The 23683-nt window shown below is 41.2% G+C and overlaps 1 protein-coding gene across 1 annotated transcript in view; it reads left to right on the top strand.

The window, feature by feature from the left end:
* The window catches only part of KIT (KIT proto-oncogene, receptor tyrosine kinase), a 58843-nt gene extending 36749 nt beyond the window's left edge, over window positions 1–22094 (top strand). Inside the window, exons 8-21 of the mRNA XM_056350583.1 lie at window positions 4664–4778; window positions 6063–6256; window positions 7374–7480; window positions 7591–7717; window positions 7973–8077; window positions 8161–8271; window positions 9939–10089; window positions 11853–11941; window positions 12292–12419; window positions 15624–15746; window positions 19272–19383; window positions 19478–19577; window positions 20216–20321; window positions 21480–22094. Coding sequence (XP_056206558.1) covers window positions 4664–4778; window positions 6063–6256; window positions 7374–7480; window positions 7591–7717; window positions 7973–8077; window positions 8161–8271; window positions 9939–10089; window positions 11853–11941; window positions 12292–12419; window positions 15624–15746; window positions 19272–19383; window positions 19478–19577; window positions 20216–20321; window positions 21480–21605 — 1694 coding nt within the window. The 3' untranslated portion in view covers window positions 21606–22094. The remainder of the gene's footprint in view (window positions 1–4663; window positions 4779–6062; window positions 6257–7373; window positions 7481–7590; window positions 7718–7972; window positions 8078–8160; window positions 8272–9938; window positions 10090–11852; window positions 11942–12291; window positions 12420–15623; window positions 15747–19271; window positions 19384–19477; window positions 19578–20215; window positions 20322–21479) is intronic.
* The last annotated feature ends 1589 nt before the right edge of the window (window positions 22095–23683 follow it).

The following is a 23683-nucleotide window of genomic DNA, read 5'->3' as shown; positions in this document are numbered from 1 at the left end:
GTTCCAAACAGTGTTCTTAGGCAAGACAAAAACTAAAATTCAAAATGAATTCAATGAAACCTTCAGGAAGCCCTGTCTTTCTTAGCAGAGCCATCCTGTTAGAGCATTTCATGCACTCAGCAGACAAATATTGGCAGCTGCTAAAGGCCAGGCTTAAGGAAAATTAAACCAGGAGGGGACTGCAGGCAAACTGGAGAAACTAAGGCGAGGTTGACCGATGCCTTCAAGCCTAGCAGGAGGAACCGTATAGACAGTGAGTGAATATGCTGCAAGTACAGTTCTGTGTTGCTGCTGTGATTTAGCAGCAGTGTGTCCTCCAGTTGTAGGTTTATGCAGAGGAGAGTTGAGACTTCCACAGATGCACAAAATCCTAGATACTAATTTCTGAATTTTTCTCATTTATCACTGAAAGTCAACATTTGTGGTGTTGCTATTAGCAATGCCATAGTTTGGGTCTGGAAATACTACTTGGGCTCCTTTCAGAACATGGCATTTCTTCCTTCATCTGTGAATGCTGTCATTTGTATTCCTGTGCTTTTTCTGTTTCCTGGTTGTGATTTCTGAGATGAGGGCACCGGCAATCTCGGATGTCCTTTGCCTCCATGGATGAGTGCGGCTTAGAGTCATGAGGGACAATTCTACTGTTTTACAGATTAGTGGAGCAAATTGTTAAGCCAGAATTTAATTTCTGGGAAGGAATGGGAGAAATTGCAGGTTGCCTGTGGAACTGTCAGCTCATATGAGGTTGGATGGTATTTTTTGACTTGCAGCATCATGTCAGATGGAGCAAGGGGCTGTTCATGGTTCTCCCAGGCTCTGCAGGCCGCTTGGGAACAGTCTGGGCATAAGAACTAAAAAAAAAAATAAACACACAGTTTTGTCATCATCAAGCGTCAGTCTCGGTGCAGAGCTCCACGTTGCCGCTTTTGAAGAATGTGCTACTTGATAAAAGCTGAAAACTGCTGTAGATGATGGCTAGGAAACCAGACTAGGAAGAGCATGGTGAAGCAGGATGGCCAAGGCAAGACGAGCATAGAGAGTTTAGTTCTGAAAGGCTCGCCCATGCAACCAGCAGTATTCAAGTGTTATTCCCTCTTGCTTCAGCTACTGGTCTTGCAAGTGGTAAGGTCAGTCTTGGGATACAATGAGGACATTTAACCAGTCTCATAGAGCTCACGTTACCATGCACTGTGGTCCTGGGCAGGCTGCAGCTGTTGTTGGAGCAGATGGATTTGACACACTCGTAAAGTTTCTTTTGGCATTTTGACAAAGCTCCTGCAAATATTTATTGATTTCAAAAAGAGGAGGTAAAATAGGTTAATCCTTCTAGGGGTTTGTTTTTAAGAATAATAAGCTGTTTTCAGTAGCTGGTAAAATGCTTATCATTTAGTTATGAAACAAACTGCATGACAACACGCCATGTTATTTGACATCGCAGAGAAACTGCCAAAGGTGAGTCATGTGTGGGTGGGTCAGATCCTGATCTAATGGTGTGTCTTGACCTGGCACTGTTGTCAGCAGGGATTCACAGAAATTGCTGGGATGTAGCTGTGATGTTTACATGTCTGGCTTGGGCAAGTAATCAGCAGAAAGTAATCAAACAGGTAGAACAGGATTCATCATCAGGAGGATGTCTTCACATAAACAAAAATTGATGCTGAGGCATTTGCTGAAAGACTTGAAAAATCCAGTGCAGAAATACACATTTAGCAATTGTATATGCTAATCTAAAACAATACTAAATTACTTAAAAAAAAAAAATAATGTAGTAATTCATCGTGAATGTGGCATAAAGCAAGTAAGGAAGGAGCTCTGAAATTAGGAGCCAAAAAGAAAATTACAACTTGACAAGCAGTGTGCTGAGCTGAGTTACAGTTAAGAAATCATAGAGCTCTCCAGAGTGGCAAGGTACAGTGCATCTAGTAATTAGTAGAAGAATCTTCCAACTAGTATCTGAATTTAGTGCAAGATAATAACTGGGCTTAATTATAGGCAACAAAATATTATCTGTGCAGTTGGGGCCCATTCTGCAGAGAGAAAACTGGTCACAGTATTATAGATCACGTGAAGCCAAGCTCAGCAGTTTTCCTGTCGTTGGACTACACGGTGAACAAATGAAGGGTCACCATGGTATTATATAAAGATTTGTTCAAGTTCAGAAGATGTAGCTCCAGGAGGAAAGCCCTCTCTTTGAGTGTGATGACAGACAATACCTATTAAGTGTTACTTCTTAGACACTTACTTCATTAACAATGAAGAAAAAGAAATCGATGATAGAAAGAAATTAAATGTATAACAATATTATACAGAGCATCGAATTAAAATAGGAGTGACCTCTTTTCAGTCATCTTAGATTCAGAATCAACATTAATAAGAGGTGAAAAACAGTTAATAGTCTTAGTGAAATCAGAAGTTTAAGACATCTAATGACTGATTATGGAAGGCAATATGCATATATGCTGAGCAATGTAATATGTAAAGGGTTAAAGCCAAAACAGTAAGCAAAGTCTAGTCATTAAGAGCCTGTCTGATACCAGGGGTAATTAGGCAGTGCAAGTCATAAAGTCTAACACAGTAAAATCTCTTTTGAAAAGATGTTTGGTGATAGCTTGGCATTGTTTTGTGAAAGCCAGTCCATCTTTGCCCCAGTGTCCCCTGGAGCACCTAAGCTGGCAAAGGGCACAGCCCAGGGTGCAGCAGTAGCCTCAGTCCCCTTGCAGTACTGGCTGTGGGGGGCTCGTCACTGCCGCAAGTCTCAGAGCTGGGGAGGCTTGGGAGCACTCTGTGATGGTGGGGAGAGGCTGATCACATGGATGGCCACATCAAAGCACTTCACCAGGCGAGTCACAGGTAGTGATGCTCTCAGGTCAGCTGTTTGCACGAAGCTGCTGCAGCTCAGCTCCCCGTGGCACCGGGGCTGGACCACCCTGCTGGCGGCAGGAGCCCTGCGCCGCCTCTTGTCTCCCTCTGCTGCTGCAGGATGAGTCCATGTGAACTGGTGTAGAGAGGCTTTTATTGCACTAAGTTTTTACAGTGAAAAAGCCTGACTGATGTGGGCATTTTTGTTTCCCTCACTCAAAGTCAGAAGATGGTAGATACTGCCCAACACTGACACAATATTTTTTTCTGGGGCTTAATGTTCACATTCCTCTTATATTTGACTTTTCATTTATCTAATTTCTTGAGTTGCGTTGCTTTGTAACATTGCTTGAAACATAGCATATACCTAAACAAATTGCATATAGGTAGTAGATTAGCTAATTACAATTTCACAGTCCGACCATTTTGATAGAGTTCTGTGTATTCCATGAGCACTGAGGCTGGGTGAGGTGCTGTGTTCTCTCAAAAAGTTCCTCACCGAATGGGTAATGCTGAAAATCCATCTCAGCATCTTACAATGTTTGGTTCTTGGTGGCTTGTATAAAACACAACATGCTGATTTAGAAATGAAAGAACATTCGGTTCCTGTAACATGAGTCAGGAGGAGATGCTATGTGATTGAGAATATACATGTGCTTTATTGCCTCTAATTTAATCAGCAAGTAGATTATTCATTAAAAGCTAATGCTGTGCAGTCTTTGTATGTGGATTTTATTTGAATAAATCTGCCTTTTCCCACTGTAGTCTATACAGCTTCACTACTTTCTAGAATATTAGAAGTTCGTCTTACAATTCTGTAAAGTTGTATTAACTGATAATAAAGTCTTAACTTGTACCTGTCAGGTGAGCAGCCTCATTGCAATAAGTCTGTTTTTTCCATAAATTTCTTCTTGGATGGTTTTGCAAGGAAGCTAAGGCAGTTATGGGAAATAAGGCCTCTAATTCAAGTTTCACCAAGAAAAACATCTTGCTGTGTTGGTGGCATCCTTGGTTGAAGCCTGTGACATTGGACTAGTAACGGTAAAGTCAGTCTCATCATGCCGGTTACCAGCCATACTTGAAGCAGCAGCTCCTGAACTGCCTGCAGGACTAGCTCTGGTGCAGGATGTGGCAGAAGGTGTTGGCTGACTGGATTGCTTTCTGAACTACCCGAGCCATCATGAATTATCGTTTGGAAAGCTTGTACGTTCAGCTGAATATTAGCTTCCTGTACGTGCAGTGTTTCTGAGAGTCAGGCAGTTGGGCATTTCGGTAGCAATATCTTGGAGGGACCTACGTCCTCTGTGGGAAGGAGGAGGTCTGCACTGGCTGCCTTGCACTGTAGTTCCTTTTCTGGCTGCGGTGGTAGTATTTAATACATGACAGATGTAAGAGAGATGTGGTTTGACAGATTCGGTATGCTTATAACTGTGAAGGAACCGTCCTTGAAGGCAGGTAAAGTCGTGCTTGTGCAGGAACAGGAACTGCACTGTTGTTTCAAGTGCACATTTTGGGTTGTTTAAGCTCTGGGCTTTGCTGGTTTAGGATATTTCATGGAACCGAATACTCAGTGGAGGTATTCTTCTGAAATTCTGCCCAAGCATTCAGTGTAAGAACTGATATTTTCACAAGATGGTCAGTGCTTGCAGGGCACCAATTCAGACCCAGACACCCCTGAACATGCAAAGCTCTGTTCAGCTGAGTAATTCCACAGACGATGATGCACACAGGTTGCTGGGGTGAGCAGCAAATAGCAATGCAAATTCTGTGTTCCCCTAACGTGACTCATTTTTGTTTATTGCAGCAAAACCGGAGATTCTAACTCTGGATATACTTAGCAATGGTGTTCTCCAGTGTGTAGCAGCTGGATTCCCAGCCCCTACCATATACTGGTATTTTTGCCCAGGAACTGAGCAGAGGTGAGTTAAGTAAACCAGGGTCTCCAAAGGTTAGTCTAGATGCAACACACCCAATTAAATTAAGAACATAAAATGACTCAGTAACAGTCTCAGTTGTTTTTTTTTTAATGGTTAAAAAAAATTTGAACATTTTTAAAAAATGTTCAAACGTTGCATCACTGTTTTAATCATTTTTGGCATTGCATTATTTGCAGTGGTTTGAGAGAAGGCAGGGATATGTTTCATTATTTTGCTTTGCATTCTGTCTTTGAGTGGGGAATAAGCAATATTTTCTGCTGTGGAAAAGTAAAAGGCAAACTTTCTCTCTGCTGCAAGCTAGCTGAGGTTCCTGTTAGTTTGGCCCCAAATGATACACATTCTGCATGCAGTTTCACAGAATGACAATTGCAAAGTCACTTGTGAATATGGCTGTTACCTTTTGTTTTATTGCCTAGTGATATAATTTTTCAAGACATAAAGTAATTAGATTTCTATTCACATGAAGCATATGATAAGTAAACAAGGCTGGAGTTATTATGAATAAAACCTGATGTTTAGTTACCACATTTCTAAAAAGACTGCGTGTTTCACTGTGAAGTGAGCATTTGTGAAGCATGTTTTAAGGTTTTGTTTGACTTCCACCATGGTTGTAAATCTCATACTAGCAAGTCATGAGTCTATATAATTTGTTTTATGCCTAAAATAATTGTTATTGCCTCATTTTTTTAAAATAGTACCTTTTTTAATCTTAACTGTGTGCTCATGTAGTAAATATTTGACATATGAAGGAGAGGCAGCATCCTGAGATAACAGAACGGCCTGGTTTTTGGCTGCATGTAATCTTGATGGTGGTGTATGTACATCATGGATTTTTATTTTTTTTTGTGCTGTAATAAAATGATGCTTGGGAAAGTTTTCCAGAGAGGTAATAGACCACAGTTGCTCAAATCTGAAGCTGGAGATGCAGGTGGAATGGTACAAAAACTGCAGTGGACTTACAGACCTGTAGGTGTATCTAGCCAAAAGCAAACACAAAGACCTCATGTGTCCAGCTGGGTCAGGCTTGGTGTAAATGTACGTATCCATTCCACCCACTATGTAGAAGACAAGGAGGCATTGTGAGTAGGCTAAGTTTTGAGGATAAGGTCTTCAGCTGAACCCCGTTGTAGAGCAGTGTCGTTCAGTTATCTGGTGGTCTGGCAGTGCCTATCTGCCTCAACAGCAGGACCTGTCATCCATTCCAGGAGCATTCATTGGCAGAGGTAGCAGTCATTGGCAGGTAACTGTCAGTATTGTTTCTCCCAGGTGTTTTGATTCACCGACAATATCCCCCATGGATGTCAAAATCAGTTACACAAATTCATCAGTGCCGTCATTTGAGCGAATCCTGGTTGAAAGCACCATTAACGCCAGTATGTTCAGGAGCACTGGCACAGTGTGCTGCGAGGCCTCCAGCAATGGGGACAGGACCTCTGCTTTCTTCAACTTTGCTATTAAAGGTAATGGCTGGAGCGAGTGAGACCATAAAACGTGGGTGCCGTTCAGCTCTCTCTAAGAGGATTTTAAATGGTTTACCATTGCCATAAGAAAGTTTATGGTACTGTGGTTGGGTTGAGTGTATGATAACGTATTATGCTGTGTGTTCTGCCTGTCAAAGCATTGCTTTAATTTTTCAATGAATATTGTGGTGTTGTCTTTTTACGGCTACAGATCTGCAGCGTAGTAAGTAGCTGGTTTTCTTCTGTCTGTGCAGCACAGGGACAAACCACCTGCAGCATTACACTGGCTTTCCCTCTCTCTCACTTTTCTTTTCCTGTCATTGTCCTTTTTAACTATTTAGGCCATCACTTTTTTTTTTAAGGAAATACTGCATTTTTTTTGTTTTGTGTTTTTTTTTTTTTTTTTTTTTTTTTTTTTTTTACAATGTCTGAGGAAAAATGCGGTCCTGAACTTGCCTGGAGCCTAAAGTCCCTCCTGTTGTAAACAAAGTAACGACAACATACTGCAAAAGTGCTTATGAGTTTTGTAGAAGTATTTGTGGGTTTGGGGGGGGGGGGGGGGGGGGGCGGTGAACACTAGAATATAGATGGCTTGAAATGTGTTTGTAAATCTGTGCTCTTCTCTGCAAAATCAAATGTTCTGCTGCTTCCTTTTTTCTGTTACACCCAGATATAAACAAATAAGCCAGATTTGGGGCAGATGGGTTTTATTGGAGTGGTATTCCTTTGCTACTCGGCACAACCTCTACTTGTAAAGACTGTGCTGTAGAGATCAACCTTGGGGGGGAAAAATAGAAGAAATTAGGACTTCAGAACAAAGGTTCTTTAACCTAACTGAGATCATGCAAACCCCTTGCATTAATTGATCTCGGTGTCATGCCTCCTGAACTGCTGAAGCTGAGACTCCCAAGGCAACAAAGTGGATGGCTTCTGTGCCAGCTCTGTCCCCCACAGCTTGTTCAGGAAAACCATTCTAATACTTGGAGCACATCTGGGAAAGTCAAAACCCCAAACTGTTTTTCACAAGGAAGGACCAAGGAAAAGTTTTCACCTGCATCTTTTTAAGATAGTTTTTCTTGTTCAGTATTTAAGCAGAATTTTCTCTGCTTCTTTCCAGAACAAATCCGTACCCATACCCTTTTCACCCCTTTACTAATTGCGTTTGGAGCTGCTGCAGGACTGATGTGCATCATAGTCATGATCGTGGTGTACATATACTTACAGGTAAAATCAGAAGCCCTTCTGCCTGAGTTAGGAAAGTGTGTGAACTGCCTGTGGAGCCTTCAGTAGTGACAGCTGTTCTCTTTTCTTTTCTTTTTTTTTTTTTTTTCCAGAAACCCAAATACGAAGTTCAGTGGAAAGTTGTTGAAGAAATAAATGGAAACAACTATGTTTACATAGACCCAACACAACTTCCTTATGATCACAAATGGGAATTTCCTAGAAACCGGTTGAGTTTTGGTTAGTTTAGATTTATTTAACTTCATCTACAAGATGAAACCTCTAGGTCTCATATGAGACTTTGGTCAAACACAGGAGGGTTTTGTCAAAAAGACTTTAATAATGCAAACAGTGATAATTGTTCGTACTTACCTTGGGACAAAAAGCAAGCAGGCATATCTGCAATAGCTTCCTTGATATCATAAAACAAAATGTTGAACCCTTCAGGAAGAAGTGCTCCAAGTCATTACAGAGTATTTTGGTTTGCTTTATTAGGTAAAACCCTTGGTGCTGGAGCTTTTGGAAAAGTTGTTGAAGCCACTGCTTATGGTCTATTTAAATCTGATGCTGCGATGACAGTAGCAGTAAAGATGTTGAAAAGTAAGTTGCTGTAATATACTGAACAATTTTTTCTCACTTCTGGTTGGTGTGTTACATATTGAACTTTGTGCTTTGCCTTGCAGCGAGTGCCCATTTAACGGAAAGAGAAGCCTTGATGTCAGAGCTTAAAGTGCTGAGTTACCTTGGAAACCACATTAATATCGTGAATCTGCTTGGAGCTTGCACTATTGGAGGTGGGGTTATCAACAGATTATTGATTATTTCTCTTCCTTTTTTATTGCTAGAAGGAGGAACCTTAAGAAGAGTGCTGTGCTGCTAAGTGTAGAAATCTTAAATACGTTACTTGTGTAGGCAGGTTGCAGATCATTGTCACTATCACCTGGGAATTACTGAATTTAGATTTTAGGCTCACCCTAAAAGCAAGTAATGAGACCACTCTATCTGCAGCTGAACAGGAAGGTTGCTGTTGTTCTCTTTCATGTGAGCCATTGTGCCCTTGCTTCATGAGAGATGACAAAATACATGCCGTAAGTTTTTTCCTCCACCACGCTGTTTCTCATGAATGAGAAAAGATAAGTGAACTGGTTCCTTGTTGGTATCCAAGGTGAAGTCAACAGGCCTGTCTTGTATAGTCTTCCAACCTTCTGTTTAAACTGTAAATGTGTCTGTTTAGGCACCACTGAAGTTACACGTTCTAAGCAGCAGAAAGTTGAGAAAAAGAATTTTCCAAATAAACTATTGCACAACCCAAATGTTTCACATTTTAGTATTTCTAAGTTTGATTTCGTACATAGTTAAGAGTTACAAAACAGCTGAATTGTCAATTATGAGTGATACAGTCCTGTATTTTTAATTTATGTTCATTTTAATGTGAAAAATGGTGTTGCTTCTTACACAAATATTTGCTCTTCCAGTTTTTGCCTCATTTGTCAAAGAAAAGGAGCTGTAAAAACTCATAGTTTTAGACAGAGGCAAACCATTTCTTACTTTCACATTAAATGATTTAAAAATAAAATGAAACAGTTTTGTTTAAGCAGTCAACAAAGCAGACTTACTGGCCTGAGTGCATGTCTGTCTCAGCTGAAAAAATGTGGCATCTGTAAGAAAATCCCACCACAAACACAACTTTTGCTATTACAAAAGCTGTAATTTTTAACTGCAGAAAAATGGAAATAAACTAGTGAGGTTAGAAATGGTGGTAATGAATAACCTTACAGATGAAATAACACACAGTGCAATTACATATTCAAGGGCCATAGCTGGAGTCATTCACTCAGAAAACATATATTTGATATATAAACCTCCGTGCTGGAGATGACTTGATTCTCCTTTCCGATTTCATTTTAATATTCTAAGACCTTGTGCAATGTAGTTTTCTGTCGGAGCGGGCTGTTCTGTTTGAATGATTTTTCCTATTATACTGCAGAATATAACACACTACATCATTTCCAAAACATTACTGAAGGAGTGTGAAGCTCTACTGTAAACAGAAGTGAATCAAAAGGATTAATGTTGGAAGCTTGAATTACTCTAACGTTTGGAACAAATAACTTCCTTCAGGAAGTGAGCAAAATCAAACAGATGTGTCTGGCCAGAAACATTATCACATGGCAAAAGAGAAAAAGACTTATTTGTTTAATTTTTGTACAATGCAATGCTATTGAGGGGACCGGGAAATTAATTGGGAGCAACGCTGCTTTAGCTGGACCATAGTTGCTGTTCTGTGAAAGGGAAGATGCTGGGTTACTTTTCTATAACTTTTCAAGTCTAAACAGTGGTAAGCAGTGTGATTTTTTTTTTAATAGACCAGCCTGTGTGCTTGGCTGAATGCTATCTCTGTGTAGTTTTCTGCTTTAAAAACAATACTCACCTGCTTTCTAAACTTCACGTACATCTACAGGTCCCACTCTGGTCATTACAGAATATTGCTGCTATGGTGATCTTTTAAATTTTCTAAGACGGAAACGTGATTCCTTTATTTGTCCAAAACATGAAGAACATGCAGAAACAGCAGTTTATGAGAACCTTTTGCATCAGGCAGAGCCTGCAGCGTAAGTATGACCTGCTGTAATGTACTTACGTTTTTAGAAGATTGGGAAGGAGGAGATATCGAAGTTTATTAGGGGTAAGAGATGTGGAGAAACCTTTCAGGCAGCAGGTTTTGAAAATTCTTTGCTGTGCAAGGAAACAATTTAATTAAAGAGATGATTTGTACAGTGGGTGGTTTATTGAACAGAGCACAATTTATTGTATATGGTCTCTGTTTTACTCTTTTTATCAAATTTCCTTTAGTTAGTTCATGCAACTCCTTGGCTTCAGTCTTCCTGAGTATTTGTGTTTATCGTTCCTGTTAAACATTGGCAGTGCTGATTTAGCAGCTTGAATGACAATTCCCCCAATGTCAGGGGGTTAGTACTGTTGAGCTTTCCTAAGTTCCTGCTTTCAGAAATGAGTTCTTAGAAAATCAAACCAGAGCCTTACAGTATGAGGCAAACTCCCACCGTTAGCTCGCTGGATTTTGTGATATGACCCCGTGTCACGATTCTGAGATTGCTCTTGTACTTTAACTTTTTTCATCTGTATATTTTTAACCACTCTCCTTTAGGTACCAGCCCACCAGTGTACTTCCCGAGTACATTTCCAAGCAGATTTCCTGCTCACTCCTTCTCTCTGCAAAGTATAACTTACCAAAACCTAGGGGCTGTTACAATACCTGTCCATTTTTATTTTTAGTCTGTTTATTGCCCCGGTGGGCCCATTACTCTATGTTGGCAGGCACAAAAGGACCAGACAGACCCTTAGGAGGTGGTAATGTCCTTTGTCTCTCTGGGACATAGCACTGGTGAAGCTGTTTGTGCTGTGGTAATATATGGATAACTGGTGATGCCCCAGGGAGGCTGGGAGCACTGAGATGATGAACACAAGGCTGTAATTTGACGTTGGAGGTGTGCCCTCTTCTCAGTGAAGGAATCTCACTGTCTGAGCACATTTAGTAAATAGAGGTATTCACAGCAGAGTATTTACCATATTCTTGTGTTAGTATATACTGTAAAGCTGCAGCTGCTAAATGCGTCAGATGTGGGTTTGGTGATGACTAAAGCTATTGGTGATCTCATTACTCCTTGCCATGTTAGCTCTGTGGCAGCATTTATTGTTCATAAACTAAACATAGTTCAGGCTAAGGAAGAGCTGTGTATATGAATTCTAATGGCAATGAAGTGAAAAATGCCAAAGTACATCCATCATTTCTAAAGGTGCCTAACTGTGTATTTATAAACCATATAGTATGAAAATCTGTACGTTTGAATTCTATATAGCAGTAAGAAAACTTAAAAAATGTACCAGATGGCTGTCCCAAACCTCAGCTGATTCTTCCAAATACAAACAAATCCCCTATGGAACTTGGGATTCTCTGAATGTAACGTTTCTTACCATTTGTCTTCTGCATTTCAATTGCTACTTGAGTTGCTGAAATATTCTGGTTGAAGTTGCCCTAAACAGAAGAAGGAAGCACTAGCAGATCCTGTGAAACATCTGGATGTTAAATTATAGAGAGTGAAGTCTGTATAAACAATATACATGTGAAAGGTTTTGTTTGCCACATGAGCCAGACTCCAGACTTTGAGGTGTATCGTTAGCTGTACTGACAATCTTTCTCTTTCTGTACAGGCCTTTCCTCATATTTTTTTACACACTTTTGAGTTTCCAATCTGCTGATAATTTGTAAAGCATGTTCAGAAGGTGGGTGTAACCTTGGCTTTTTTTGAGACCTTTTTCACTAAACTATGTTTCATTTCATCTGCTGCCTCTGCAGTGATGTTGCCAATGAGTATATGGACATGAAACCGGGAGTGTCATATGCAGTCCCACCAAAAGCTGATAAAAAACGACCAGTGAAGCCTGGTGAGTACAGTGACAAGGAATTCTGTTTGCTGGTGGGAGTGCAGAGAGAGCAACTTCGTGGATTTTTTCAGTTTTATCATACTTTTCTCTCATGGACGTGGACAGTTAAAAGTCATTAATTGATATGAGAAGGCTTGAGAAAGAACAGCATGCTAAATTACAGTGTCTTGGATTTCTCCACACTTAAATGGAGTGTCAGGATTATTTTTTGCTTTTTTGTGATGGGCTATTTAGATGACTCTAGTCTGGTACTTACTCAGATCACTGTTTCGGTTTAACATTAAGACAACTCTGTTTCTAAATGATTACTCTTGCTCCACTCAAAAGCTGTTGTTGTTTACATTGCGTAGGATCTTACACTGATCAGGATGTTGCCCTTTCCATGTCAGAAGATGATGAACTTGCTCTAGATGTTGAAGATCTACTAAGCTTTTCTTACCAGGTGGCAAAGGGCATGAGCTTCCTTGCCTCCAAAAATGTAAGTTAAGAATTTTTCAGAGCTGGACAGAATCAAGTAGATTTCAGTTTTCCTTTAGCATCATTTTCAGTATTTTACTGTTTAAATGCTGGCTATTTCTCTGTTCTTTTCAACAAGCGCTGCAAACTGATATGCTCTTTCTTGTACCTGAAGCTTTTGTTAATGTTGGAGTTCTGTACTGTGCTCATTGGCCAAAAGTGGTGGTTTATATCCCATAGAACAGAATATAGGGTGCACAGTAGTCAATGTGAAGCGGCGCTATTGCATATCCGCAATTCAGGCTAGTAGAGTCAGTGGCCTTCCAAAAGAACAGAAACTAGTCTCATAAATGTCAAGAGAAGAGACAGAGGAGAGGAATTCCAGCGAAGTAGGTTTGCTGCACCCTGAAGCTCCACTGATTAATAGTGTCATGTGTTGGGAGACAGCTGGTGCTGCTGAACCCTGCCTAGCTTGGGTGGTGCCTCTTATGGGTTTGATCTTCAGCCTGACCTGTGTTTCCTGGAGCACACAGGTAATTTTTCATGAGAACTCCTGATGGCTTTGGAGGCAGTGAAACCCACAGGAAACCTGAGAAACTACTTCTTGACTCTTTGGTATATGGAAATTAAATGGTATTCAGGAAAGAACTGGAAACCCAATGTGTGGATACCTTCAAAAACAGTTAAATCTCAAGAGTTTAAGGTTTATTCTCTGTGACACTGATGAAGAGTTTACAAACTAAAGAACAGTATGAAGACAGCTGCAAAGTTATCTCTTTGCATGTTTTAAACCATGCTGCACTTGCTACTTCTCTCATGCAGAATACTGCCTTTAAACGGGAGCTATCACATTGTGTGCCTTTTTTTTTTTTTTGTAGTGTGGCTTAATGCACAGGGTATGTCTTGGTTTTTGATTTTCTGGAAAGATAGAATCAGCCTAGAGACCCACAAAGAATCTTCACTGGCTACTCTGAGCATAATAGACATTTCTTTGGGTTTCATAGGAGAGGTATTACATAACAGAAAGGGATTATAAAGAACACAAGTCTTAAGTACAGCATAGTTATGATCTTCCTTCCTATGGTTATTCTTACATTTTATTGGAAAAATGCCATTTAAAATGCAAATGTAACTATTATAGACACAGGATAGTACCGGTGCACCTTGGAAAAAGTGCAAAACTAAATTTAAACAGTTTAAGAAAAATAAGGTAATCCTGGGATCCTGTTTTAGTGGGAAATGCAGCTCTAATTCTGCTCCAAAGGATGTCCACATTAAAACTTGCTTTTATACTTGTTCTTCCCTTGCTGTTCCTCCTTCCAAACAGTCTAGTTTATTTTTCATCTATCAACAGCTCCAAAGCAGGCCTGACAGCCTTGTATTACAGATTTTAGTGGTTTTCACCAGGCTCCTGCATCTTTCACTATTCAGGACATCCAGTCCTTAGCACACATATTCTTTATTTCTTCTTCTTATCCTATAGAATAGTCCCAGGATTCACTATACATCATTCCTGGTAACAGTTTTCTTTATAGTCTTTCCATTGATACAGACAGACACTGTGGCATTGAGTAGCAAAGGCAATGATGAATGCAATACCACCTCATAGTGAGGTTAGGAAGTAATACGTAGTATCACTTCAGCAGTGCAGAATTAACGGCTTTATTACAGAAAAAAATTGCACTGCTCTAACACCTTACTGTGCTTGGTCCTCTTTGGTTGTTGTGTACATACATGCTCTTAGCTCCAGCTAGGAAATGCAGAGTAGTGTGGGCTGATCAGATTGCCTCACACCCTTGGGGAATGAGGGTCCACACAGACCAGCAGCACAGAGTACCCAGCTGCTCTTCTGCAACTTGCTGGTATGTCAAGGCTCAGAGGCATAAAAGTGCCTCTGTGCTGGAGTCAGGATAGGAGCCCGTCCTGGGGGGATAATTCCCTTATTAAGCACATGGTGCCTTAATCACAAGACAGAGCTTCCTTCCATGGGCAAGTCTTTATTCAATGCAAACTGCACTGATTTTGGAGGAAGAAGGCAAAGACATGCTGGATGCTTGGCCATTCCTTTACTGCTTTAGAGCAATTATGCTCTCAGCTTTACATACGCAAAGTGCAGAATATGTTGAACTGGGAGGCAAAGGAGAGTCCCCTGGGACAGTAATTGTCATTAAAATAATTCCTTGTCTAAACATGCAAAAAGGACAGAGGTTAAGTTGCTTATGTAGCCCACAGTTATTTTCTGAATTTGATTTGCATAACTCTTGATATTTTACATTATTTTTTTGTAGGGAATTCCTAAAGTTTTGTATTTCGAGGAAAAAAAAAATTGAACCATCTTCAGCTACTTTAGACAGCTGTGGCCTGTGTGTACTATATACCACCAGTAAAGCAGGAGCTTAACACTTTCCAGATGGAAAAAGAGATCATTTTGTTAGAGAATCACCTCTGTTCTCTAACAAACTTTCATGGCCTCCACAGTTACATACAAAGAAACAACTGCTGGGAAACTTGGGCACACTTTCGGAGCTGCAGTTACAAATATGTGCAGACTTCTAAAGTAAAAACTGGAATATAAGCTGCCTAGGTCACTGAACTCATGACTGTTCATTGAAAGATACAGGCATGTACAAATTTCCAGTATTTTCAAATACTTAGGTCTGCTTACAGAGCTCTCTAGGTTCTTAATGATTCAGGTCTTCCAGAGGAGTATTTCTGAAATGGGATTCAGTTTCCATACTTGTGTGCTTTGAAGTGGTTATCATAATTTTCCCTATTTTCAGTTTTTCAGTACTTTTCCCTCAATTACAACAGTTATTTAATAGAAGACTGGAATTATTTTAGAAACAAACCACATTTTCCCCTTATTTGTCCTGTGTTAGGAAACAAGCCAGTGATTTTTTTGGTAAGAAGTCAGAGAAAAAGCACATTAAACTTTAGCTGCAAATGTGAAACACTAGAAAAATCAAAGCGACTGCAAGTGGTCTTTTAAAGAATAAATGCATAAACAACCTTAACCATGTGGATCAATGTCATGATAGTAAAGAAGCTACACCAGAATGTTTAATTATCAGAGTAAGCTTATTAGCCCATGGCTTCATTATGACTTCCCACTTGCCCTAAAATGCATAATGCAGTAAGTTATACAGCTAAGTAAACATGTAACCAAGCAACAACCTGTTAAGGATGTCATGAAATAGCTTTGTTTATTTGTCTGTTTGTTATTTAGTGCATTCATAGGGATCTGGCTGCAAGAAATATTCTTCTAACTCATGGTCGAATAACAAAAATCTGTGACTTTGGCCTGGCAAGAGATATAAGGAACGATTCAAATTACGTGGTCAAAGGAAACGTAAGTATATATGATACTTCATACTGTGTTAAGTTAGGGGAATTCCTGTTGATGTGTGAAGAAAAGTCTTAATTAGACAGAAATCTAGATTTCTCAATTCTAGTATATATCTGTGCTAGTTAGGAGGGGCAATTCCTTATGTAGATGTGTCTACTGACAAAACGCTTGGTATATACATGGTGTTATATTGGAAAAAACTTGCTGGTATCTGAATGTATGTTGTAGGGGAGGAGATGTTTTTGCTACATCAATGTGATGCTCAGTCTTCCCATTATATCTGAACATACCAAGAGTTACAGCTCTGTGGGTAATTGCAAGTTTTGCCATTGGAATATTCTGGTAGCCCAATCCTAAATATAATTATTTTGAAACTTTTCCTCTGGGCATTGCTATTTGTGCATTACTGAAATAGTTTATTTTTAAAATATCTCAATAATCAGGGCGTTGCATCCTGTTCTTTATTGTAAAGCATCACTCAGTGGAAACTGGATTCCAAAGTGTGAATTTACTGATTAAGGCATAGTGCAAGGCAAAATAGCCTTGGGTTTCTCTGATTCCATATACAGATTTTAACCTCATAAGTGTAACAAATACAGCTTTAATTTGCAGCTATAATTCAAAGCCTGTAACAGGGTTGGAACAAGACAGTGTATTTTGATGAGAAAAGTTTAAAACCTCCCATGTAGAAGAGTACCAACCACACTAGTACCTACTAGACCTCTGGAGGGGTACAACGACACTTTGAAGTGATGCAGATTCCCTTGGCAGCACTCAAAGTCCCCTTTAAAGTGCTACTGCAGTAAAAAGGAGCCCTACTACAAAAGAAAATCAAACTTGTCTGTGTTTAAGCTGGAGAAGAGTGCTACGACATATAGGTATTTTGCATCTCAAACTGATTTGCACTGCATGGATTAGTGTTTTAAGTCTGTAGCAGATAATTGCAGCCAGCCACTGCCTTCAGAGTACACGTGCTTTCACTTGCACCATTTTTCAAAGGAGAGAAGATCTATGTTCAATAAGACAGCCCTCTTGCCCAGCCCAGCTGAGTGCTTCACAGCTGGGGGGCTGGTCATTAGTTAGGGACTTGGCAACACGCAAACTGAAGCTTGCCTATCCTAGCATTGGGCAAGCTGATGAAGAGAGAAAATCCCACAGCTGGGCATCTCTCACTGAAGTGGCTTGCCATGCTCAGTTAACCTCAGTCAGGTCATGGCACCTCACGTATCTTAGCTCTCTGCTGTCACGCTGCAGTCCCTGATGTCCCAGGTACCTACAACATACCTGTTTTAGGCTATGGGAGAGACAGGCTTATTGATTGTCCTCAAAAACAATGTTGGTACCAGCCACTGGGTGCCTAGAAGTTGAAGATAGGGAACAGTCAGAGCACTGAAGTGATTCGGGAATGGCTGTTGTGGCAAAATATTAAGTGGAATTTAGTAGTAGGCGGCTGCTCTTGGGCTCAGGGTCAGGTCAGGAGCTGTTTGATCAATCAAGGCTCCTGGGAGTGGGAAGTGTAGACCACCAGCTTGAGAGGGAAGTGGGCAGTAAGTAATCAAGTTTTCTTGTCGAGGTTGCCCTTCAGGTTTCCTGAGTTGCCCGAGAATAGGATTTCACGTAGCCTGAAGGGGTTAGAGGACGATAGGCTGCATCTGCCTGGGGAGAGAAGCAGCAGTAGCTGCAGGAGGCATCTAGTTGCATCTGGCCTGATCTTAAAGCAGATCAGGAGCGCTGGGGCATTTCTAGCCGTGGACACTGCTGGGAGGCAGTGCTGCTGACAGCAGATGGGGCTTGGCCAGGAAGGGTGTTCGCTGTCTGTGTTGTTCAGGAAATAAACAACTCGGGTTGCCTCTCTGGTGAGCCCACCAGTGGCAAACACTGCCTTTCCTCCACCTCTTTTCCATTTACCTCCTTTTCTGTTAGGGTCTCCTTTCCTTATAAGACATCAAGGCTCTTCTCTGTAGTATGGTTGAAATATATCTTTGGACACATCGTCACAAGACCATTTAAAAGGAAGAGGTCTCGTTGCTCCCACAGCGGGACAAACGCCGCTTAGGAGAGAAGCCTGGCTGGCTCCTACAGCAAGACAAGGAAAGAGCAAAGCAGGGAGGGGAAGGTGAAAGCAAATCCAAAGGCTTTTGGTGTCCTTTCCTCTGCTCCAGTCAGCATTCCCAAGGGATGTCTGTCCCCACACAAACTTATGAAAAATCATAGAATCATAGGATTGTTTGTTTGAAAAGACCTTTAAGATCTAGTCCAACCAATAACCTAACACTGCCAAGTCTATCACTAAACCATGTCCCAAAGCACCACGTCTACATGTCTTTTACACACCTTCAGGGATGGTGACTCAACCACTTCCTTGAGCAGCCTGTCCCAGTGCTTGACAACCCTTTCATGAAGAAATTTTCCCCTACTATCCAATCTAAATCACCCCTGGTGCAACTTGAGGCTGTTTCTTCTTGTCCTGTTGGTACCTGGGAGAAGGGACTGACCCCCACCTCGGTACAACCTCCTTTCAGGGAGCTGAGGAGACCAATAACGTCTCCCCTCAGCCTCCTCTTCTCCAGGCTAAACACCCCCACTTCCCTCAGCTGCTCCTCGTAAGACTTCTGCTCCAGACCCTTCCCCAGCTTTGTTGCCCATCTCTGGACACGCTCCAGCACCTTTAACATCCCTCTTGAAGTGAGGGGCCCAAAACCAAACACAGTGCTCAAGGTGCGGCCTCACCAATGCTGAGCCAGGGTGCTCTTGGCTTTCTTGGCCCTCTGGGCACACTGCTGGCTCATGTTCAGCTGGCTGTCAGCCAGCACCCCCAGGTCCTTTCCCTCCAGGCAGCTTTCCAGCCACTTTTCCCCAAGCCTGTGGTGTTGTGTGGGGTTGTTGTGACCCAAGTGCAGGACCCAGCACTGAGCCTTGTTGAACCTCATACACTGGCCTTGGCCCATCGGTCCAGCCTGTCCTGATCCCTCTGCAGAGCCCTCCTGCCCTCCAGCAGATCAACATTCCCTACCCCCCACCCCCCCCCCCGCCCCCCAAATATATGTTGATATATATTTACTTCTTGTGAACTTTCATTTCTTTTCCGATACACTGAGGAGTGAAAGCAGGTGTCTTAACTGCTGATTGAAGACTTGAAGCATCTTGACTGTGTGAATCTCATTTGTCTGCCTATGGTAGCCAGTCCATGGAAGTAGATTTGTATCCTTGCGTAAGGAACCATGCCATGGTTGTATATATTACTTTGCTCTGACTTCCTGTCGTCCCTTATAAACAAGACAGAAGGAATCTCACCAGTATACAGAAAATCAGTGCAAGAAACCACACGAGTTTGGTAGAGCCACACAAAGATGGATCAGTAACCATGCAGCACTTGGAGACCCTAAAATGCTGAAATTTCCGTTTTAGTTGCATACTTCTCTTTCTTGATTTAATGAGTTTTTAAAGCACATAAGTAGAAAAAGTGAATTTTATCTTGTAAATTTTGTATGCTTTATGACCACTGTCTTTAATTTTTTCCCTGGAAAGGCTCGTCTTCCTGTGAAGTGGATGGCACCTGAAAGTATTTTCAATTGTGTCTACACCTTTGAGAGTGATGTCTGGTCTTATGGGATATTGCTTTGGGAGCTCTTTTCTTTAGGTAAACTCCTTCAAAATCGGTACTTCAGGGGATTTCTGTTTCGTCTTGGTTTTACCGCAGATGTAGAAATCATGTTCATGTGCTCTCTCAACAGGAAGCAGCCCATATCCAGGGATGCCGGTGGACTCCAAGTTCTATAAAATGATCAAGGAGGGATACAGGATGTTCAGCCCTGCATGTGCACCCCCTGAAATGTAAGCAAGCAACCAGCATCTCTAATTACCAAACGTCAGCAATGATGCAAAGGAAGGGAAGCTTCTATTCTTGCATTAAGGCTCATTGCACTGCCCCATTGTTTTATTTTTAAGTTCTTTTCACATTTTAAATAATTCATGTACTCTAACGAGCAGAATACATGCATGTGTTGTTGCAAGCAATGAAATACACTCATGCCTTGTACCATCTGATCACTTTATCATGGTATCTGCTCTGTGTCAATAAATTATTGACAGGTCACAGGACATAATTAAACATTTTTAATTCAGATAAAGCAGTCAATGAGATGTATCACCAGATTGTTCAGCATCTGCATTTGTACTGTACTTCCCCACAGCAAGAGGACTCACTACTGATCTTCTTTATGAGCCATCCCCGATTCACTGTTTTGTAAATGGATTAGCACTTAGCAAGCTATCGAAGAAAACTGTCCAGAGACTTTCATTAGTATTGAGTCCTTTGTTTTCACAAGCACAAGTGTTAGCAGCACTGTTTCTATTCTTAAAGATCGCTTAAAGAAGTAAACTGGGGCTGGGTCACACTTTTCTTTCAGATGATGATGGAGGAGCTCTAAGGGTTTCTTCCCGAGCAGTACTTAATTTCAGTATGTTTGCAGGTATGACATAATGAAGAGTTGCTGGGATGCTGATCCTTTACAGAGGCCCACATTTAAACAAATTGTACAGCTGATAGAGCAGCAGCTTTCGGATAGTGCCCCCCGGGTAAGTTACGGATCATCAGTTTTTTGGAGTCAGAAGCAGTTTGAAGCAAAACATTAGACTAGAGCTGTGAGGAGCAAAAACCCTGGGCACTTCATTATTTTCCCAGTATTATTTATGTAGCTTTGCACTGTCAGGTTGGGTGGTAGGAATGATGTCTGGGCTACTTGCTTCTGCTTAGTTGTGCTATTAGATAGTAGCCATCTAAGCCCATACCCAAAACATACCACCTGGAGAAGACTTTGTATGGTTGATGCTTCTCATGCAAGATAGACCTGGCACAACAGTTTTGATGTTAAAAAATGCAATGGTACTGCATAAATACATCTTATCTTAAACTATGAAAAAATTGTTAATCTGGAAAACACCTCAGAAGTGAAGTGTATTTCACTTTTATTAGAAAAGCTTTCTGGGTGAAGGGCTTGAGCTTTTGATGCTCTTCTACCTCTTCTCACTTGCTTGCCCTAGCTCTATTTATATAACCTTGGAGATATGTTGTGACAAACTGTATTCACTGCTTTTTCAACTATTCCTTAGTAAATGCTTTTTCTGAGAGGGTCACTGAACAAAACAGTCCAAAGAAAAATTTGGAGACACATCTGAAACTTGGATTTTCTCTTGCAATAACATTGTGTTACTGGGGTTTAAAAAAGTAAGTTTAAAACCTAGTTTAAAAATAAAGCTTCCTTTTTACCTTCTGGATGCCTTGTTTGGGCACAGAGTACATGGCTTCCTGACAATTTGAGAAAAGAGGAAACTGAAAGCTGCTGGTGTTCGATTGCATCCTGTAGCATATTTTTGGCAGGTGCAGGCATTACTAAAACAAAAGCAAGAATGCGAAGGAAGTATTAGTGAGATTTCTGGGGGAGTTCAGTAGTAACCTGAGCTGCATTTTTTTCAAGCTCAGTTGAAATTTGGCGTGCAGTTGGAAGCTGTGCTGTTGTTAATAACTGAGATTGAGGTTCTTGATTCTTTAAATTGGCAGCTTAAGCCCAAGACCTTTGGAAACTCTCTTCAGATTTGCAAAGAAACACCTGGGCTGGAACCCTTCCATGTCAGTAGGTAGTTCACAGTGGGAAAAGGCTAGGAAAGGAGAGCTCTCCAAGTATGCATGAAGGGAGCAGTCTGCAGAGTACTGACACTGGTCTTCGGCTTCTGCAGGTTTATGCGAACTTCTCAACTCCACCTTCCAGTCAAGGGAATGCTCCAGATCACTCTGTGAGGATTAACTCGGTGGGTAGCAGTACTTCATCTACTCAGCCTCTCCTGGTACGCGAAGATGTTTGAGTGGCATCTGGAAGAAGAGGAGCCCAGATGTATTAGCTGTTTGTATTGTGCAGGGGGTGAGAGGGACAACTTCAATAATTTCTCTTACTTTTACTTACTACTACCACTGTGTAGTTAAAACATTGTCGTAATACTGTCCTTTACCACACACTGTTACACATAAACTTAATCTGCTGAGCACGGTTACAGGCATCATTGCAATGTTAACTGAAGCTGTATATATTTTGCTATATTGTGTGTATTTGCAGTAGAGAGCCAGATCTGAAGGAAAAAAAAAAAAAAAACAAACAACAACAAAAGAAATCCTGAGCTGGGGTGTGGAATGAGATGACTGCGGATGAAACCAAATCTTCAGTGATCCTTCTCTGGATCTGTGCCTGGAAGGCATACAGTCATTTCCTACTTAATCTTGTTTTGCTGAATTTAAGAAATAAACATGTATGAAGCTAACGGCTTTGCAAACACCTTTCCACATCCAGCCAAGCCTGAGAAAAGCTTTCCCAGGCAGATACTGTAGGTTGGAGGCCAGCAAGGGTGCTGTATGTACGTGGGCTAGAGAGGTGAAGGGACTGAGACCCTTTCAAAGTTGGTCTGCACAGCAGCAAACCCTCTGGGGAGCTCTGGGGTTTGAAGCAGAGGAGGGGAGAAGAGCGTGGATCTTCATCTTTATTTCCCAGCTGTGCTGTCAGCCTTGCAGACCAGTCATGAGGTTTCCATGGATATATGTACTACTGCCCACTGGCCTGTTCCCTACCAGGGATGGAGCTTCCCATCGTTGGGTCTCACCCTACCATGGAGCCTGAACTGCTCCTGTGCCCTCCTGCCTTGGGAGGCCAAGGGCTTTGATGCTTGTTTTGCTAATAGTTGTGTCCAAAAGTGTTCACCAAAGATAGGTGGGCCCTGCCAAGTTGGTCAAAACAGGGGAGGAGGGCTGCTTCCAGCAAACTGTGTGTCTGGAGGAAAGGCTGTTTAACGAGTCATCTTATCTAAGCAAGAGCAGAGGCAAAAATTTCTCTCTTGGGGGGCCCCTTCTTTATCTTGTCCTGCTCAGGTGAATCTCTTCCATAGGCAGGCTTGGTTAGTGCTAACCGGAAAGAGCTGTTTTCCCCCACCTCAAGTTGTTTTGTTTTTCTATAGTAGTCCAGAGATCATAACGAAGATCATCTTAACTGGGAAGCGCTGAATTTGTAAATGGGATAAAAGAAAGAATCCCTTCAGTCTTGTTTGACAGACGTGAGGCTTTGGGCAGGGCGGGGGGGGGGGGGGGGGGGTCAGTATCTATTGAGCCCAGGGTTGTGCTCAAGTATCTTCTAACCCCGTTTCTTCCCATTGGAAACACTGCTGGTTCTTTTCTTCCTTTGTTTCTGTCCCCTAGAAATTAGTAAAGGCATTGGAGAAGCATTTGTCAGAAGCAGAGTACTAGCTGAGTACCTATTTATTTAAAATGCACTTAAGCACTCTGTAAGTTATACTTTACCAGGATTTTGGTTGAGTTTACATGCAATTTAAATGTGTAACTAACTGCCCAAATGCAAGGCAATTGTAAATACACACACTAGTGGTATATTTTGGGTTATGTTGAGTACCATGCTCCTTCTATGACTGTGCATTTGGTTTATTGTTGCAGGAATCTGTCTTTCAGAGTTAAGTCAAAAATTAGCCATTTGCACTGAACTTACTTAGGCTGTTGCACCTTTCCAAAGTTAGCCAGTTGTTTGGAGGCACTCGTAATGCATAGTTGTTGTTGAGCATTTTCAGTTTAATGCTATAAAAGCTCTTTTGTAACTTGTTGGCTTTCAGAGCAACTGTAGACAAACTGGTTGTTATAATTATAGATGTCTCGGTACTTTATGGACACTTAGCTGAAAGAGGTTGGGGTTTTTCTTTCTTGAAATTTTATATTTTTATAATTTGGGGGATTTTTGAAACTTATTTTGCAATGGCTTGATGTTTTGAATGGGTTTATGCATTGTTTTTGTAAATATGGAAATGTAGCAATAATGTCCTTTTGACTATTCTCAGTCCTTGAGTCTCAAAAATATTTTTTTATATATATATATGCAAAAACTATATGTATA

The sequence above is a fragment of the Falco biarmicus genome, chromosome 1 (assembly GCF_023638135.1).
Source record: "Falco biarmicus isolate bFalBia1 chromosome 1, bFalBia1.pri, whole genome shotgun sequence".
Lineage (NCBI taxonomy): Eukaryota > Metazoa > Chordata > Aves > Falconiformes > Falconidae > Falco > Falco biarmicus.
Note: the sequence above shows the minus strand (reverse complement) of the source record. Positions and strands in the feature narration are given on the sequence as shown.